The 21,225-nt window shown below is 40.4% G+C and overlaps 1 protein-coding gene across 4 annotated transcripts in view; it reads left to right on the forward strand.

Annotated features, from left to right (window-relative positions):
* The window catches only part of LOC132900337 (NLR family CARD domain-containing protein 3-like), a 100,188-nt gene extending 80,606 nt beyond the window's left edge, over positions 1-19,582 (forward strand). For 3 of the 4 annotated variants that reach the window (XM_060942367.1, XM_060942369.1, XM_060942368.1), the window contains 5 exons: positions 1,322-3,091; positions 12,143-12,337; positions 14,858-15,031; positions 18,270-18,443; positions 19,346-19,582. In XM_060942367.1, the coding sequence (XP_060798350.1) occupies positions 1,322-3,091; positions 12,143-12,337; positions 14,858-15,031; positions 18,270-18,443; positions 19,346-19,355 (2,323 nt within the window). In that variant the 3' untranslated portion in view covers positions 19,356-19,582. Of the gene's footprint in view, positions 1-1,321; positions 3,092-6,928; positions 7,848-12,142; positions 12,338-14,857; positions 15,032-18,269; positions 18,444-19,345 lie in introns of those variants that run through there. The other variant, XM_060942370.1, reaches the window with a different exon arrangement.
* The last annotated feature ends 1,643 nt before the right edge of the window (positions 19,583-21,225 follow it).

Consider the following 21,225-nt stretch of genomic DNA (forward strand, 5'->3'; position numbering starts at 1 on the left):
GACAACAGGCAGTTGACATTGTAACCACATGAAAATCCAGGTCAAAGGTCGCATGTCATTCCTCGAACCAAAAAATAAAATGTCCACTGATATTGTAATATGTGGTCGATATTTACAACAAACTGAAAAAAATTCTGAATGGAATAGAAAAATCTGAATATTTCAAGCATGTAATTTTTTTTTTTACGTTAGGAATTTAATTCAGGTCTAATTCTACTGATTTCAATCGGATTCCAAATACTCTATAAACATTCCATTCTGTTATAAATCAGAAAAAAAATTATAAATCACAGCGGTTTTATTTTTTTAAAGCACTTCATCTACTTCAACAATGTTACACACAGAGATCGCTCCATAACAGTCGTAAATGTCCCTTAATCCCACAGGGTGTCGATAATGGTGGACACCGGTGAAAGTGATCACTATTATTGACACCTCACGTGACTTCTCAAACGTGCGTTTAGATACAAAATGGCGGCTGTAAATGAAAGAGTAAGAAATAAAGTAGGTTTTGATGAGGAGATCATGAAATATCGGTGAATTTGATCAGTAAAAACATGTCCATGATCTTTGCACCATGCTTCCCTGCGATGATAACGTCCGGGTTTTCCTCAAGTTGCTGATCGTGCTGAAAGAAATTCCGTCTCAGGTAACGAGCCGTGTCATCAGACAAGAAGATCAAAGGGTGGGGTCTTCCGGTTTATTAATTAACCGATAATAACTGCTGTAACTGAAACTCAGCTTTGTACGATTGTTTGTTTGTTTGTTTGTTTGTTTGTTTGTTTGTTTGTTTTTATTGGTAAATCTGAAAAGGTGTCGACAATTATCAACAGTCCATAATTATAGCTGCCGCTCTAGTAAAAAAAAAAAGAGCCATGAAAAAAATGATCAGAGACTGAACTGGAAAAGGGAAAAAAATACTAACAGTGAAGCAGAGCGCGATAAAGATGTGTCAGGAATGGGGGTCAAGTTGAGAAAATAAGAGGAGGTAATGAAAGGGGGCAGAGTCAGGAGGTACTTTTCTTGGGGCAAATTTGATGAGATACCACGGTTTAACACACAAGCCAGAGACACGCGATGGGAGTGGTAATATGGCGGCCAGACGGCTTCACTCGTCTCTACAGCGGGGAATAGGCTCTGAGCTCTCCAGGTTTTATATAGAGCTCAGTGGAAAAGATACAATCAAATCCGGTAAATCCATAGTGTTAGCATCCTAAAGAACGGTTATCTGTGGGAACCAGTCAGAAAAAACTGTGACGTTAAACTGTAATAATTGGAGCCCAGGTCTCACCGCGTCTTCTTATTTCACCCCGTCACACAGACACGCCCCAGAATCTCCTGCTGTAAATGAATTCCAGAAAAAGTTCAGATTAAATCTGATGAAGAAGTTTCAGTGTTTAAATGGAGTGATGATGAAGCTGGGAACGCGAGCGCTCCTGAATGAGATCTACACCGAGCTCTACATCACAGAGGGAGACAGTGGAGACGTCAATAAAGAACATGAGGTGAGACGGATTGAGGCAGCGTCCAGGAGAAAAGCAACAGAGGAAACACCAATCAAATGCAGCGACATCTTTAAGCCCTTATCTGAAGAAGACGAACCCATCAGAACTGTAGTGACAAAGGGCGTGGCTGGTATCGGAAAAACAGTCTCTGTGCAGAAGTTCATTGTGGACTGGGCTGAAGGGAAAGCAAATCAGGACGTCCCCCTCATATTTCCACTTCCTTTCAGAGAGCTGAATCTGATGAAGGACCAAAACCTGAGTCTGATGGAGCTCCTTCATGTCTGCTTTAAGGAAACCAGAGAAACAGAAATGTCCAGGTTGGAAAAGGTTCTGTTCATTTTTGATGGATTGGATGAGTGTCGTTTCCCTCTGGATTTCCGGAACACAGTGAGAGTGTGTGATGTAACTGAATCAGCATCGGTGCGTGTGCTGCTGATAAACCTGATCAAAGGGAATCTGCTTCCCTCTGCTCTCGTCTGGATCACCTCCCGACCAGCAGCAGCTGATCAAATCCCCTCCGAGTACGTCCATCGAGTCACAGAGGTACGAGGGTTCAATGACCCCCAGAAGGAGGAGTACTTCAGGAATAGGGTCAGTGATCAGAGCCTGGCCGAGAACATCGTCACACACCTGAAGTCATTAAGAAGCCTGTACATCATGTGTCACATCCCAGTCTTCTGCTGGATTTCAGCTGCTGTCCTCGAGAGAATGTTGGGTGAAGCAGAGAGTGGAGAGATCCCCAAGACTCTGACTCAAATGTACACACACTTCCTCATCATTCAGACAAACGTCATCAGAGAAAAATACTCAAAGAAGCAGGAGAGTGATGAAGAAATGCTGCTCAAACTGGGACAACTGGCTTTTGAGCAGCTGGAGAAAGGCAACCTGATCTTCTATGAGGAAGACCTGCGAGGGTGTGGCATTGATGTGACAGAAGCAGCAGTGTACTCAGGTGTGTGTACGCAGATCTTCAGAGAGGAGCCTGGGCTTCACCAGAGTAAAGTGTACTGCTTTGTTCATCTGAGCATTCAGGAGCATCTCGCAGCTCTGTATGTACATCTGACCTTCATGAAGGAAAAGAGAAATGTTCTTGATCAGAGTCGGTCCTTTAAGACAATTTCAGATTTACACAGGAGGGCTGTAGATCAGACGTTAAAATCTACGACTGGACATCTGGATCTGTTCCTCCGCTTTCTTCTGGGTCTCTCACTGGAGTCCAATCAGAAACTCTTAGATGCCTTAGTAACACAGACAGGAAGTAGCTCCCAGAGCAAAAAGAAAACAGTTAAGTACATTAAGGAGAAGATCAGTAGAGATGATCTTCCTGCAGAAAAATCCATCAATCTGTTCCACTGTCTGAATGAACTGGGTGATGATTCTCTCATGGAGGAAATCCAACGCTACCTGAAATCTGGGAAACGAAGTGAACTCTCTCCTTCACAGTGGTCTGCTCTGGTGTTTGTGTTACTGACTTCAGCACAGGAGCTGGAGGAGTTTGATCTGAGTAAATATACCAGGACAAAGAAGATACCAGATTGGGTTCTTGTGAAGGTGATGCCTGTGATTGCAGCATCCAGGAAAGCCGTGTAAGTAAAGCTGAATAGAACTGTACTACTGTTCCACTGTTAGAAAGAGAGAAACTGAAAGCACTTTGACAGAAACGCACTTTGGGATGTTTTGAGTTTCAGGTGATCCAGAGTGTGTTAATACAAATAGATCAGTAGATAAATGAGGGGAAAACAGCTGCATGTAGAATTGAATAAAACTGAAGTTCAGCGATTAAAGAAGTAGAAACCAGTTGATGTCATTTCAGGAGAAAAATGTTTACGTCTCACATTCTGCCATTTTGTCCCAAGAAGTGTGGAAGCTGTGAGCTGAAGATGGAAGTGACAGCCAGCTAACGAGACTCACAAACACCACATTTCCAAAACTGAACAAATAATCAAACAGAACTTTATACTAACAGTTTATTTACAATATTTACAAATTACACCACTATTGCAGGCTCCGATGTCCCGTAAACACTGAGGGTTTTTTTCTGTGTAAAACCTTCACTGAGTGCAGTGTGAGGGTTTTTTGTTCACATCCCTCCACATTAAATTTGTGTTGTAGCTGAAATGTAATTACACAGACGCTGGGCCTGTAGAGCCATGTGGAGTTTGCAATAATACAAAATTATAATTCCACAAAACTTTACTGTTATTAATGACCTGATAAATAGAGGATATTACACGGTGGCACGAAGATCTGAAATTTATCTTTGAGTGGTGAATGTACATATCACGAGTGAGCGAAGTGAGCGTGTAATGTTCTTTATATTATATGGACACAAGTTAATCAAAAGAGTTAATTTTGAACTGGTTCGCCATTTTGACAACGCGCGTCTAATCAGCGGGGAAACGCTGGGAGTGACGTCATCGGGGTGAAATATCGGGAAATATGACGCAGACACGAGTGTTTTACTGGGAAATCCACCGCTCGTGTTTTTCATCCGAGCTCCATCCGGGACATGGAGAACCAAAACCGAGACGTAGAGTGCGTTCATGTGCTATGGGAATTATGGTAAATACCAAACACCGACATGGAAAGCACACATGAACGCCCCCTCTTGTGGTATTTTCCACTGGGCAACTCGTAGAAAATTTTGCGAGCGGTACAAGACTAGCTTATGAACCAAGAAAGAAGTGGTTTTCACCTACGGAAAGCTGACTCTCACCTTTTAAACGAGTCATGTTATGTATATTATATTATTATAATATGTATATTATAGCCTAATACAAAATATTCTGTGGCTGTCCAAAGAACGCCAACAATGATCTAGATACTGGCTACTCTCATTGTGGCTACAGCCAAATTTCCAAAAACTGCGTGGCATTCAATGTGTTAAGAAAATCTCTACTTGTCATGATCAGGAAATATTTAGCATTTTTTTACTTTTGATAACTCATTCCTGCTGCAGCTGATGAACAAGGCAATCTATAATTGTTTTAGCCAAATAACAGGCCTGATTCTGAATCTGGTCCACCATCTTTAATTTGTCAACAACAACAAAAGCATGTGAACACAGCACACTGGTAAATACCACTTCCCAACTGGAAAATATCATCTTCCCATAGCACATGAATGCAGCAGTAAATCTCTATCTGTCACTCGTGAGGAAATCAGTGAGTTGTTTTGATAAATTTGGGGACTTTTTGTTTGTGAACGTGTCGATATAATAAAAAGAAAATCACACGTTGGATTGAAGATCTGAAGTTTATCTTCTCGTGTTGAAAAATATTTGACTTGTTCACTTCGCTCACTCGTGATCTATACATTCACCGCTCGAAGATAAACTTCATGTCTTTGTGCCACCGTGTAATATCCTCTGTATGTGTCCCTCAGCTCCAGGATGTGTTTCATATGAAAAATACGAGTGGCGTGTTTCCCAGTAAAACACTCGTGTCTGTCTAATAAAAGGTTTTATTCAGGTGGTGAAAACAGCCTTTCACAGAGCGCTTATTAGAAGCACTATTATTTATTTTTAAAACGTCACAAGGTCTCAAAAAAAGTTTGTTTCCGGTCGCCCGTCCAACCCTGAACATTTCTGAAGTGTTGGAAAAATACAAGCAGTCTTTTTTTTTTTTTTAAAGTATCAAGCATTTCAAACGATGGAAAACGTTTACCGCTGCTCAGAAACAATCGCACCTACAGGCGCAGCCATATTTGATGTACCACATGACGACAGCGATAACACGCGGGAATTCAACGTGATTCTCGCGGGAAACCAATTGGCGACAAAATGGTGACAAACGTAACGCAAACACATGCGATATTTAACGTTCACTTCACATGCATGAAAACCAGTCACAGCCAATATAAACCTATCCCATACTCATCCCTCCACACACAATCCCAGTCAGAATCACACATCAGCATTCGTGTCCGCCTGCAATTATAGCGCCACTGAAAAAGGTGCTCAGGTCAGTGCAGACATCCCACTTGAAGATCTGCTGGAAAGGTTTGAACATTGATTCAGTAAAACTGTCGTGTAAGTGGCGGTAGACGGGTGTCATCGCTGGAAGAGTGTGTTTATTCTAAAAACAATAAGCAGGTATACAATTCCAAAAGATTGGGAAGAATCAAAATCGGAAGACGAGCAAAAGTCATGTGATCTACAGACAGGCGAGTCGAGGCCGAGACAAAAACCGGAGTAATAACACAAAGAACGGCTCGAGAAGGTCAGACATGAGTGCACTGAGCGGTGACTTCACGAAGTCTGTTTGTGTTCAGCCTGTAATTGGTCCTTGAGTCACGCGCTGCTCGTTGAGAGTGCGACTGCACGTGGGCGCCAGTGATAGTTCGTGGCTGGGGGGCGGATGTGACAAAACCGTTATTTTAATGAATATTAAAATGAATCTCTTCCATGTCATTTTAAAACGAGACCCGAAACTGACATTAAACTGTACAATCAGTTAACAGCCAGTGTTGCTTTACTCGCGCATGCTTAAGTTACGACAACAACTTGACGACAGCCCACAATCTGTCAACTCCAATCTGTCTTACGGCAGCTACTGTTATCAACACATCTTCATGCTCATGCATTCATTGTGGAACTGATAAAGCAGAACATTATGAAGTGTTGATGTTGCGTTTGTGGGATTAAACATTGGGCGGTGGTGTATGAACAAAGAAGAAAAACACCTCAAAAATATTATTTTTATTTTCATGAAATCCTGCAATCATGCATATAATTATAATAAATTTCCATCATAACTCAGTTTGATATTTAGTCACCAAATTGTTTGTACGTACCAATTTAATACGGTTCTGAAAGAAAAGGAAAAAAATTTGACGATCGTACCCTGAATTTTTTGAGGTTGTGACAGAAAACCATTCCATTATCCATCCATCCATTATCCGTAACTGCTTATCCTGTACAGGGTCGCGGGCGGGCTGGAGCCTATTCCAGCTGACTACGGGTGAAAGGCGGGGTTCACCCTGGACAAGTCGCCAGGTCATCACAGGGCTGACACATAGACACAGACAACCATTCACATTCACACCTACGGTCAATTTAGAGTCACCAGTTAACCTAACCTGCATGTCTTTGGACTGTGGGGGAAACCGGAGCACCCGGAGGAAACCCACTCGGACACGGGGAGAACATGCAAACTCCACACAGAAAGGCCCTCGCCGGCCATGGGGCTCGAACCCGGACCTTCTTGCTGTGAGGCGACAGCGCTAACCACTACACCACCGTGCCGCCTACTCAAGCGAGTAGGACGCTTCTTTGCTTTGCTCCTGCTTTCCTAATCTTTATTTCTATACTTTACTTTCTCATTGAATTTCCACTTTTTTTTTCCTCTTCTCTTTTCTTCATCTTTATAAGCTTTTAAATTTAATTTTAATTTCCACTTTTTTTTTTTTTTTTTAAATGCCAGGAAGCAAAAAATCCTGCAGAAAATGCATGGAATTAGAACAGAGGATTTCTATTCTGGAATCAAAGATTAATGCTCTGCCAAAAACGGACGAATTAAAAGCGATATCTCAGGAAAGGAGTACAGAAACAGTGGCTGAGAATGCAGAGATTGCGCTCCGACAGACTGAGGACATTGCAGACCAAGTGGAAGAATTCATCACTCAAGCTGTACAAAATGTGAGTACTGAAAACTGGCAAATGATGGGTGCTAAGCCTAAAAACAAAAACAGAAGAGTAATTACTTCAACACCAGCTCGTTCTACAAATTACAATAGGATCTACAATCCTATGGAAAATCCACAGCCCATAAAGCTTCAGAACAAATTTGAATGCCTCAGGGATGTGGAAGAGGATTTGTCAAGTGGACAAACACATAGTAAAAAGAGATCGCACCAAGATCGAAGAGCTGTGAGAAGAGGCAAAAAGCAGCTCGTAACACCACCTGATCCCACAACCCTTGTTCTTGGTGATTCCACTGTAAGACAATTAAAAGGTTATGAGATGATTATTTGTTGTCTTCCAAATGCATCCATCTCTGACACCAAAGACAGCATTTTGAAACTCATGTCCGAGCATAAAACGATTAAGCGTATCGTTGTACATGTGGGAGCAAACGATGTTTTCAGAGAACAGCTGTTTGTCCAAGATGATTTCAGAAAACTTTTTTCTGAGCTCTACAAGACTGGAATTCAATCTTTTATCAGTGGCCCACTCCCAGCGAGAGGAAGTTTTGCTTTTTCTCGACTCTTCAGTCTTAACACCTGGCTTGGAAAAACTTGTTCTTCATTTGGTATGAATTTCATAGACAATTTTAATCTTTTTTGGAATCGCAAAGAATTCTACAAGCCAAATAGCACTGAACTCAGCTGGATTGGAGCCAAAGTCTTAGCAGACCACTACAAACTTGCAATCTTTTCTCAGCCAGCACCGAGGAAAACAGTTGATAAGATGTCGCAGACTGACATAGTTACAAAGCCTAAACAATCATCTTTGCAAGTCGTCATCAAGGACACACAAACATCTGACTTGCAGGCCTCCCAACATTCAAGGACAGACGACTCCACTTCTCCTCGGATGGATTTCCCAAATAGCATGAAAAAACTGCTTCCTATGGCTACACTCTCTTTTTCTAGTCCAAATTTGTCGCGACAAGCAGTGTACCCAGTTCATCAAAATTGTGTTCGTCCAGGACTTTCAGCTGGCTACAAATCTTTTTCACCATCCAGAAGATACATGTCATCTCCAGTCCTTTCACCCTCAAACCAAATGGAACATTTAGAAAGTCTTGTTTGATGTACTCTGGGTCCCTGCAAATGGATGTAGAAAAAAGCAGGGATCCGATGTTGACACTATTCCTGTGTTGATAAGAAACATAGAGCACATTTAACCCTGGGGGTGAACCAATCTAATCTCCTTCCTGTTTTAAAACAGCATCAGAGTGCACAACCAAATATTACTGTAAAACTAGCCCTTCTGAATATTAGATCACTTTTAAACAAGTCATTTTTAATTAATGATCTTATTTGTAAACACAATCTTGATTTTTTGCTTCTAACTGAAACCTGGCTGGATCAAGCAAATAGTGCTACCACCCTTATCGAAGCAGCTCCCCCAAATTTTAATTTTTTGAATGTTACCCGACAAGGGAAAGGTGGAGGGATCGCAAATATTTTCAAAGTCTCTTTTCAATGTAAACAATCCTCACTTGGTGATTTTATGTCCTTTGAACACTTATGTGCACTTGTTACATGCTCTCCTAACATATTATTATTAACTATTTACAGGCCTCCGAGACATTCAGCCAAAGTCTTTCTTGAAGAGTTTGGTGAATTGTTATCAGTCATTTGCTTAGAGTTTGATTGTCTTATTATATCTGGGGATTTTAACTTGCATGTAGATAATACTGATAACATTTATGCCAAAGAACTATTTGCAATTATTGATAACTTTAACCTAGTACAACATGTACAGGGACCGACCCACTCTCGTGGTCATACTCTTGACCTCGTCATCACAAAGGGTCTTACTGTTTCTTATACTGTTGTTGACCTGGCCTTATCTGACCATTTCTGTGTTTTCTTTGAAGTTTCTATGTCTCCTCACATTCAGAATAGCTCAACGACTATAGGCAGGAGAGTCATAAACGACAACACGTGCTCTTTTTAAGCAAGCTCTCTCTCAGAACTCAACCAAAATGTCAGACTCTGTAGATGATTTACTGGAATTTTTTAATTTAAATATGACCCAAATTATGGATGATATTGCTCCATTCAAAATCAAAAGAATCAATGATAAGCAGAAAGCACCATGGAAGCAGTACCCGGCTGTTAAACTGCTAAAGAGAGAATGTAGAAAGACTGAAAGAAAATGGCGCAAATCTAAACTTCACATCCATTATCAAATCCATAAAGAGATGCTTTGTAATTATAATTATGAAATTCGTAAAGCAAGACAGTCTTTCTTCTCCAATATCATCAGCAGGAATATGAACAATGCCCGTGTGCTATTTTCAACAGTAGAGAAGCTAACTAATCCCCCACCACAATTAGCACCTGAACTTCTCTCAGTTAATAAATGCAATGAGTTTGCATCTTTCTTCAAAGGTAAAATTGATAAAATACGGCAGAATATTTCTCATAATATATCTCAGTTGCAAAAAATTGAAAAACTGCAATCACCAATGACACAGATAGATAACTTTAACACAATGTCAAAATTTTGTTTAATTGATTATGAGACTCTTGAAAAAACTGTACAAAATCTCAGTTCCTCAACATCTGAACTGGACATTCTGCCCACCAACTTTTTTAAGTCTGTTCTTCATCTTATAATTACAGATGTGCTTCAAATTATAAATACATCCTTGGAGACTGGTGTTGTTCCTGTGTCCCTAAAAAAAGCTGTTGTAAAGCCCCTTCTTAAAAAAAATAATCTGGATCCTTCAGTGTTAAATAATTACAGGCCAATATCAAATCTACCATTTATCGGGAAAATCCTGGAAAAAATTGTCTTCAATCAATTAACTGCCTTCTTGATATCAAACAGCCGTTTTGATAATTTTCAGTCAGGATTTCATGCCAATCATAGCACTGAAACAGCGCTGATTAAAGTTATAAATGACATACGTCTTAATACTGATGCAGGCAAAACATCGGTCCTGGTATTACTGGACCTCAGTGCAGCTTTTGATACTGTTGATCACAACATACTGCTATATCGACTTGAACACTGGGTTGGATTGACTGGTAAAGTTATCAATTGGTTAAAATCATACTTAAAAGATAGAAGCTTCTTTGTTACCCTGGGAAATTGTTCCTCAACGTCAATGCCCTTGACCTGTGGTGTCCCCCAGGGGTCGGTTCTTGGACCATTACTTTTCAACCTTTATATGCTCCCACTTGGGCAAATTATCAATAAAAATTCAATTTTGTATCACTGCTATGCAGATGATACCCAAATTTATTTTGCTCTATCACCAAATGATTATGCCCCCCTTGAATGTCTCTACCAGTGTATCGATCAAATCAATAGCTGGATGTCACAAAATTTTCTTCAGCTGAACACAGATAAAACAGAAATAATTCTATTTGGAAAAAAACATGAAAGACTCAGGATTACCACTATTCTTGACACAAAAGGGATTAAAACTAAAGAAATGGTTAAAAATCTTGGTGTTTTCATTGACAGCGAGCTAAACTTTGACAGTCACATGAAAGCAATCACTAAAACGGCATTTTATCACCTAAAAAACATTTCCAAACTAAGAGGACTTATGTCAAAACATGATCTGGAAAAACTAATACATGCCTTCATCTCTAGTAGGGTTGATTACTGCAATGGCCTTTTCACAGGCCTGCCAAAAAAGACCATCAAACGACTTCAGCTGGTTCAAAATGCAGCGGCGAAGGTTCTCACACGAACAAAAAGAACAGAGCACATTACTCCAATTCTAAGGTCCCTTCACTGGCTTCCAGTAAGCTACAGAATTGACTTTAAAGCATTGCTGCTGGTGTACAAATCTCTAAATGGTACAGGGCCCAATTACCTCTCTGATATGTTGCAGCGGCCTAACCCAATCAGATCTACCAGATCGCAACAGAAAAATTTACTATTAAAACCAGTTGTTAAAACAAAGTGTGGTGAAGCAGCTTTTAGCTACTATGCAGTACAGCTATGGAACCAACTGCCAGAGGACATTAAAAATGCTCCTGCTGTTGGCAGCTTCAAATCTAGGTTAAAGACCAAGCTGTTTTCAGATGCTTTCTGTTAAATAATTAATATTTTTACATTTTTTATAATCTTTTTCTCTGCATGTTTTAAATTTATTTTAACTTTATTCTATTTTATTCTGCTAGGGTTTTTTTTTCTCTTTTTCTCCTTTTTCTTTTTGGCATTTTAATATTTTATTTCTACTATTGTTTAATTCTTATTATTTTCTTTTAATTCTTTTAATTAATTATTTTAGAATAAAGATAAAATTATTTTATGTAATTTTATTTCTCTATTGTTTACTGTTTTTGTTTTTACTTCTGTAAAGCACATTGAACTGCCATTGTGTATGAAATGTGCTATATAAATAAACTTGCCTTGCCTTGCCGCCCCTGTGACAGAAAACACAATTTATTATTTTTTGCTTGGCCTAATGTAAATTGATTCCGCGCTAATTATTCTGTTGTTGTAATGTCCTGACAGCGTTTATAAATTGTAACTTTTTTGTTGTGTTGACCTTCTCACAGCTTTTATTCTTTTTCATGCTGTCGCTCTTTGGTGTGTTTATTTGTCTCTGAAACAAAAAGCTGTGTCTCAAACTTCAGTGTCCTTTTCTGGGAGAGGTCTTTACCCCCCACACACAGGGAAAGTCAGACTGGGAGACACAACACACAGAGTGTAAGGGGAAGAACATGTCCAGTCTGTAAATCACTGGCACCAGGAACAAATAAGGAGCACCTGGCAACACACACACACACTGTTATCCAACGAGCTCATCATGAGTCGCTCCATAAAACCCCTTCAGCACGGGGCTGGTGATCATTTCAGTAGCTCACTAATTAGAGAACAAATCCAATGTCTGAGCTGTTCAGATAAATATGACTCTGCCTCTAACTCTGCCTGCTTCATCTCAACCTGACTTTGATCATTTGGGTGAGTTTATTATGTTTTATTTTATTTCCTTCAGTATCAGTTGTGATAGAATTGAAGGGAGCGGCGCTAAAGCTCTGGTCTCAGTGCTCAACTCAGAAACCTCCAGTCTGAGAGAACTGCATCTGACTGTGAGGAAACTGAATCTGACTGGGAATAAACTAGAAGACTCAGGAGTGAAGCGTCTCTGCGCTGGACTGGAGAATCCTCACTGTAACGTGGAGAGACTGTGGTAAGATCATCTCTTTGTGTACATTATTGATTTTCAATTGAATTTGACTGTAACAGTCCAACATGCAGAACAAATATATTCCTCATTAAACTCAGCACTTCTGCATTAAAGCACTAATTAAACACACTGAGAATTTGATACGTGGGGATAAAAATACAGTTAAAGCAGGGTTTTCATTAGTATGGAAAACAGATGAAATGTTGCCCTGGTGGGAGGACCAGGGGGGCGGAGCCCAGAGCCGAAAACGAATTTTGCAATTTCTAACAGCCAGTCGTTAGGTCTCCATGGTCCATCTGAAATAGAAATTCAAGTCATTCCTGGGTCTCATGGCGATTACAGTTCGTATGCCACAAAACCCAATCAAGATTTGGGAAATCAGAACAACACCAACGCTTGCAGAATAAAGAAATCGAATGTATCACAACAAGCATGCAAAATAGCAATAGCTTTTTTTAAAATGTAAACTGGGCAGGGTTCTCCACTTTTCAAAAATAAAAGGAGGGGGTGGGGCTCCAGTGGGGGGCCAGGGGGACAAAATCCCCCTGAAGGTGACGGACTTTGGGCTTTTTTGACAGTGAAACTGGCCAATAAATGGATAGGAAATGCTAAATCATTGTTAAAATCATTTTACAGAAAATTAACGCATTCTTACTGTACATATCTTTATTGTCAATGTGAGACTCATTTGACATTTCAGTTGAGACTGATGCGCCTGTTGCGCATCCCTGAATTAATGATATATTTTTCTGTGTGAGAAAAATAAATGAACTTCCATGCATAAACAAATTACCCAATTACAATAAATGCATATATTTTTTACAATACACATAATTAAGGGCGGCACGGTGGTGTAGTGGTTAGCGCTGTCACCTCACAGCAAGAAGGTCCTGGGTTCGAGCCCTGGGGCCGGCGAGGGCCTTTCTGTGCGGAGTTTGCATGTTCTCCCCGTGTCCGCGTGGGTTTCCTCCGGGTGCTCCGGTTTCCCCCACAGTCCAAAGACATGCAGGTTAGGTTAACTGGTGACTCTAAATTGACCGTAGGTGTGAATGTGAGTGTGAATGGTTGTCTGTGTCTATGTCTCAGCCCTGTGATGACCTGGCGACTTGTACAGGGTGTACCCCGCCTTTCGCCCGTAGTCAGCTGGGATAGGATCCAGCTTGCCTGTGACCCTGTAGAAGGATAAAGCGGCTAGAGATAATGTGATGATGTGACACATAATTAATGTTAATTGGGTGAAACCACTCCAATCCATGCACGAGCTGGTGCTCGTGCCTGAGACTGGCACTACAAAGCCACCCCGGCCTCCGTAGTTCGGGTCCTTTGACCCAGGAACCCGGAAGTCCTGCAGTAAACAAACACTGAAGCAACGGGAAAATGCAGCTCTCGCCTACACGATCACAGATACGTAAAATAAAAGACCTGAACTTAACTAGTGTGTGTGTGTGTGTGTGTGTACTGTTATATGATTACTGTAATGGTGTAGGGTCAGAAAAGTCTATAGATAAGCGTACCCGTTCCACAATAACGCTACAAACACCTGCAGAGTTATTTAGCTGCTGGCTCGTTATTTTGGCCACTTCAGGTCGCCCCGTATGCATTCGTTTAATGGTCTTCTGCGTGTTAAATAGTTTAAAATTTATAATCAAGCAAATACTTTATGATTTATTTGTTGAATACTGATGAAGTCACAGGGGGGGTTTTTTTTTGGCCAAGGGAAGGGCAGTGCGCCACTTTAAAAGCGCCCGTGGAGAACACTGCTGGGCATTTTCCGCGAGACTTACCAGTTTTTTCTGCGAAGCCGAAATTGAACAGCGTTCGCTTTCATTTTTTCGCGGTCGCCATCATGCCATACCATACGGGATAGGGTCGCCATCTTACCATGTGGGAACCATGTGATATGCTATAATTTAATACGCGCTAAATGATTGGACGATATAAGAAGGATTAACCAATCAGTTCCCACCTTTTATCTAGTCACATGTACACAGCCTCAGCAACCAAACGGCGCGCAGGTAACAGCGTTCCTTATCAAGTAAGTCCGACGAAAAAGTTTGAACAATTACGGGAAAATTGCATTTGGACAAAAAACAACCGATTCAGACGTCATTACAACCGATGATTTCGATCGGCAATCGGTTACTAATGAAAACCCTGTTAAACACAGATGAGTCAGGTTTCTTTTTTCTTTTTTTCCTTAAACCAGTAAAACCTTTACACCTCTTGTAGACTCGATGTCAAGAATAATGAAAAATAGCTTTAATAATTGGTCAGAGTTAATAATCAAATCAAGTTTATTTGTATAGCGCTTTTAACAATAAACATTGTCACAAAGCAGCTTTACAGAATTTGAACGACTTAAAACATGAGCTAATTTTATCCCTAATCTATCCCCAATGAGCAAGCCTGTGGCTAATAATATCTTGTGATTGGACAAGAGAAGGGAGACAGTCCATCATCAGACACATCATCTTTAAAGTCAGTATTAAATCTGTTGAAGTGTGTGTCATTGTGTCTCTGCAGGTTGGGGCAGTGTGGTGTCTCAGGTGAAGGCTGTGCTGCTCTGAGTTCAGCTCTGAGATCAAACCCCTCACACCTGAGAGAACTGCATCTGTCCTATAATAATCTGGGAGACTCAGGAGTGAAGCGTGTCTCTGCTGTACTGGAGAATCCTCACTGTAAACTGGAGACACTGGGGTAAGATCATCTCTCTGAGAGTCACATGACCTGCTCCTCAGTAAGACCCATTCTCTAATAGTGAGACTGAAGCAGAGGTTTTAGCTTCATCATCAGTGTCCTGAGGAGGAAGATTGTTTCTGTTCACTGCACACTGATGATTTGTCACAGAGTCTTTGGGTCAGATGGACGTATGTGAGAAGCTGCAGCACAAAATGGGACTTGATCCGACTGCGATGTGTCTGAACTCACTGTGAAATTTACTACAACACTGTAACGAATCCCACAAACTGCACCTGAGACTCAAACTAACTGCCCTCTGTGTGAGCAGCAGTGACATGGTGGAAATGATCTCGGGAATACAAAATTTGAAAACTAAAATGAGACGTTAATGCCAAAGAATTGATGAAAAAACTTTGCTTTTAAATCAGGGGTGGGCAAACTTTTTGGCTCAGGGGCCACATTGACTTTTGAAATTTGCCAGGCGGGCCGGGCCAACACCAAATTCATACATATCGAACATAAACCGGAAAAGCTTTAGTGTTATTGTAAGGCCTTCACTGACAGAGACCCAAATGCAGATCAGATTGACATTTATTTTAGTTCTCAGTCAACAAAGGCAGAGCAGAAAAATGCTTGCAGTTCAATAGATTGGCACTGGATCCATCCAGAAAAGTAATACACACACACACTTACACACACACACATACACACACACACGTGATAGTAAGAAAAGTAGCACACTTAATTCTTAAATTACATCTTTGAGCTGCCAGGATGAGTAGGATGCCAGTGTATTTGTATATTTGTATCATTTTATACATACAACTAAATTGCATATCATTAAATTGAACTAAATTACATATCAGTACATATCATTTTTGTACATTTCATTGAACTCGTAGATTTACACCTGAATTATTATTATTATTATTATTATTTTTTTAAAAACCATCCACTTCTAGCCTGCCAGTACAACCAACCACCATTAGTAGGAGAGGTACCACACCATTCCAAAATGTTTGCAGTTCAACAGTTTGGGTACCACACCATGCCAACATGTTTGCAGTTCAGTGTTTTGGCACTGGATCCATCCAGCCCACAAAATCAAACAAAACGGCTCAAGAAAGCAAAAAACTCCAAACTGGTTTTCAGGTTCAAAGTCACTCACTGAAATATTTCCAGTCCTCAAAAAATCAAAACACAGGTTCCAAACAGGTTTTCATATTCCAAAAGGCCGCTCATAGATCAGAATAACCTCCACAGGCAAAAGTCCAGGAACAGATACAAGCAGAAGCAAGGTCAGCTGCTCATAATACACCTATAATAGCAGACAGGGACATAAATGAGTTAATACTCACATTCACTCCGCAACCGCTGAGCTGTATTCGTCCGTGCTTGCGCTGACTGGTTGTTAGCATAATTAGCATGCTTGGAGGAAAAGTGCCATTTGATGTTATATTCCTTTAAAACTGCAACGGTTTCTTTGCAAATAAGGCATACAGCCTTTGATCGGACTTCAGCAAAAAAATATTTAGTTGTCCATTCTTTATTGAACACCCTGCACTCACTGTCCACTTTCCTTTTTTAGGACCACTCATTGTAAAGTTTTATCCTGTGTTCTCGAGATCATCAGTGGCACGGGCGCCAGAATGACTTCCATGGCACGCGCTGCACCACTCTGCAAATGTAATCTCGCGTGAACACAACTGACTGGAAAGACGGATCTCTAGAACACCTGTCTACGTGATAACACTGACGCTTGTAGTTTATAGATCTGCTCAAGCGTGTTTATATGATTGTCTTCCGCGGGCCGGGTTAAAAACGCCAACGGGCCGGATGTGGCCCGCGGGCCGTAGTTTGCCCACCTCTGTTTTAAATTAAAAAAATTAAATGGAGCCGATCATAGTAACCGTCTTTCTGTTGATTTTTGAATAATTCAAATAATGTAATATAGTAATAAATATAGCCACAAGCAGCGATCATCGGGATCCAAGCAATAAGGGGCCAAGTGAGACCACACCCGATTTTAAATTTCTTACTTGAGAGGTTCTTAAAGCGAGACGGCCTTTCGATTTCATAAAATCAGTGAAACTTAGTTCCGTCTGAAATGTGGTGATTGTGATATGTTTATTTCTGTAATATCTCACAAAAGAATGGCTACATACCACATGACAGGTAAGACAATCAGGTAAGTATCTAACATAATTCTAACATAATTCCTTTCACAGGTTACCAAACTAAATCATATAGAAACAACAAATACTAAGTCATACAGCAACCTAAATATGGCTCCTACACTACCATACATTGAAAAATGCAGCAATTTGAACAGCCACAAAATGTTTCTTTCTAAATAACAGGTGATTTAAAAATCTATATTTCACTACTTGTGTTTGCAGAAACATTTTTGAAGCCTTTGACATGACCTGGTTTTCTGCGTTCATTAATAATAAAACATGGTCTAATCTTCATCCAAGTCAGAAGAGTCGACAAACCCATTCTGTCTAAAGAAAACACACTCGCACTTGTTCTTGTCAGTCCTGAATAAACCATTTAAACATCCACACTCTGGGTTTTAAAGTGTGTGACCCTCTCTGATAACGACTTCTCCAAAAGCCAATTAGAGTCCGACCCTGTTCTATAAAATACACACACAGTCTGATTACTGACCGTCTGATCTTCTCAGGAAAGAGCTGTTCATGTGAACTCTGATTAAAGAGAGATTTTGTAGAGATGTGTGAAGCAGGAAAACGTGACTAAAACAGCGTTTGTAAAGAGCGAGTGTGTGTGACTCGGTCCACAGGAAGATAAATTGTCTCCAAACAGAGCAGATTCAGTGCTGTTGCTCCTCTGCCTAAGATCGAGGCATCCTGCAAAAATCACTCCAAGAGCACAGCATGGAATACTGAAGGAGGAGAAAGAGAAAGCAAAGGAGAGCAGAACAGCTGCAGAAATATCTAGAACTCACTAAAGTCTCTGTTCATGTGTCCACTGGAAGAAACAACACTGAACAATAAAACTGTTCTAAATTACAGAGAAAGTCTGTTTAACAAAACCAATGAAAATCATTTCCATCCAACACTAATCAGGTATTCTTCTACAGACTGAACGATTATGGAGCGATATTCTCTCTCTCTCTCTCTCTCTCTCTCTCTCTCTCACACACACACACACACACCTCGAATTTAAAGACACGAAGCGACTCTTGATGATCATAAACTGAAACAGTGAAGTGTGTGTCATTGTGTCTCTGCAGGTTGGGGTGTTGTGGTGTCTCAGATGAAGGCTGTGCTGCTCTCGCTTCAGCTCTGAGATCAAACCCCTCACACCTGAGAGACCTGGATCTGACTGGGAATGAAATCGGAGACTCAGGAAAGAATCTGCTCTCTGCTCTTAAGGATGATGAACATTACAAACTACAGACACTGTGGTGAGTAATGACTTTTTTAGTTCAATGTTGGGGAAGAAAAATCTTTTAACCTCGTTATCATTTTTGTTTAAGTTCAGTAAAGATCACATGACCAGGCCATGAAATGAAACCACTTTTGGAAATGTTCACTGTGTTCTATTTAATCAGATGTGGGTTTTTTCCTTCTCACAATTACCTTTAATGTTGTTTAGTGTTCATTAAAGTGTTGATTGAAAATGACTCTGAAAGCAGAAGACAGGGAGTCAGTCCGAGTCTCCAAAATGTCCCGTCTGAGTGCATGAGAGTGATTGTAAATGAGCACCTCGTCTCCTTGTGACACCCTGCTGTCTCTGACTTCATCCTGCTGCTTTTGTCTGAATAAGATGATCTCGGCTTTTCCCTGTTTCTGATCAGCAGCACACTTTCTTCTCAACTCTCCTCAAAACTCAGTAAAATGATCCTCTTTAATGCCACACGGCCACAAATGTGTGATTTAAGGAGCCACTTGACTCACTCTGACACTCCTTCCTGCTCTCCACCTCCACACCGTGTCTTCTGTCCTTCCTGTAAACTTCACCTCGGCTTCTTCTTAAAGTCTGCACTTAAATCTACATGTAGAACAAGAGATCAAACCCACCGCAGTGAGAGTTACTGTTTAAAAAGCTCCAAAGCCTGGGATTGGATAAGAGCAGTGATGTGATGGGAAACGTCTGCTCACTTTCCTGTTAGATCTTGTGGAAGTTCTCGTTTGTTGGAGCTAAATGTTAGATCTTCTAGAAGACTGAATAAATGTTGGATTAAATTATAAACAGGAGATGATTATAATGTTTCTCTTGGAGCAGAGATGATTACATGCTGGTGGTCATGAAGTACCACAGTCCAGTGTGTGGGGATTAATCCAGATGTTTTTCTTTTCTTTTCAGGTTTCGATGAACGTGTGTGTGTGTGATGAAGACTCTCATTTTCCTGCAGTTCCATGTTGGAAATGAGCACTTTATTAGGAACAACTTGTGAGCTGCATGAAACTGCTTACAGTACTCTGTGCAATTTATCAGTCAAATCCATTCCAAAGAAATAAAAATGCAGTGTTTTTATTGTATAAAACTGTTTGTGTATTTAATTTCTGCAACAGTCCAATAAATTTATATCTTGTATCAGAATATATATATGAACTTATTTGTGTGCTGTACATTATTCCTTGGTGTTTCAGGTGTAATGGTGTACACACACACACTCTGAAAGAAACTCGACAGTTTTTACAAAATACCAAAAACAGCCAGTTCTGTGTCAGTTTTACTAGAAACTATTGAAGCATATTCTAAAGTGTCTGGTTATTGCATCAATTGGCACAAATCAGAAGCCATGCCAGTGTCTCAAACTTGTTCACATGATCAGCTATCCGCTTTTAATTTCAAATGGTTACCAAAGGGGATGAAATATTTAGGTATAGAATTAGACCCAGACATAAGGGAAATTATGACAACTAACATGGAAAAAGTCTCATCTCATCTCATTTATCTGTAGCCGCTTTATCCTGTTCTACAGGGTCGCGGGCGGGCTGGAGCCTATCCCAGCTGACTACAGGCGAAAGGCGGGGTTCACCCTGGACAAGTCGCCAGGTCATCACAGGGCTGACACATAGACACAGACAACCATTCACACTCACATTCACACCTACGCTCAATTTAGAGTCACCAGTTAACCTAACCTGCATGTCTTTGGACTGTGGGGGAAACCGGAGCACCCGGAGGAAACCCACGCGGACACGGGGAGAACATGCAAACTCCACACAGAAAGGCCCTCGCCGGCCACGGGGCTCGAACCCAGGACCTTCTTGCTGCATTTGAGATGTCCAAGCTTACAGGACATTGGGACGAAGCTGGTGCTGACCTGGACTGGGTCCTGACTGAGCGGGAACTCACCTCCCCCTTTAAACCTATTGAGGTTCTAGCACAAACAGTTAAAAATGAGAAAAATTAGGTGAGCAATCCTATTCTAGAACATTCAAAAATGGTTTGGCAGGAGGTATATAAGAGATGTAAAATTTCTCAGTATACTCAAAAATATGCATCCATGTGGCATAACCCGAAAATAAAGATAGACAGACAGTCTATCTATTGGGCTCAGTGGCTAAGAAAAGACATCAGAATAATAGATGATCTATTTGAAAATGGCAATTTTCTTTCATATATCAGATTTAAAGAAAAATTTAATTTGGAGGGCAGAGGCCACTTTTGGAAGTACTTACAAATTAGACACTGTATTAAAGAGTTTGTTCCTGTTGGTCAGGATAGAAGTGCGGTTGAATGCTACTTACCGTACAACTACCCAAAATGCATCATAAGGCTTCAAGATGGTCTGAGATGTGTCCTTGGACAAATAATAATGGTTGCAATAATCTCGAGATGATATGGGAGAAAGATTTGTCTTGCACACTAGATGAAAAAAACATGGGAGAGGATTCTTTCCAACACTGAAGAATACATAAGAGAAGCCAGAGGCAAATTTATTCAGTATAAAATAATTCATAGATATTATTTTACCCCATTAAGACTTAACAGAATGGGTTTACTTTTATTTGGAACTTCTTTTTATTTCCATTTATCATGTGCAGTCATATATCTTATATACAGTACAATAAAAACAAAACAAAGCAAGTATATCCACAGGTACGAAAGTCTTGAAAGAGTCATTAGTCCATGGGTCTCCAATCTTGCCCATCATGTGCAGAGTGAAATGAGAATCTACACCAAGAGTCCACATACAATTAGAGATGTTACAAAACTGGATTGATTCACAATCT

This window comes from Neoarius graeffei, chromosome 16 (assembly GCF_027579695.1).
Source record: "Neoarius graeffei isolate fNeoGra1 chromosome 16, fNeoGra1.pri, whole genome shotgun sequence".
Lineage (NCBI taxonomy): Eukaryota > Metazoa > Chordata > Actinopteri > Siluriformes > Ariidae > Neoarius > Neoarius graeffei.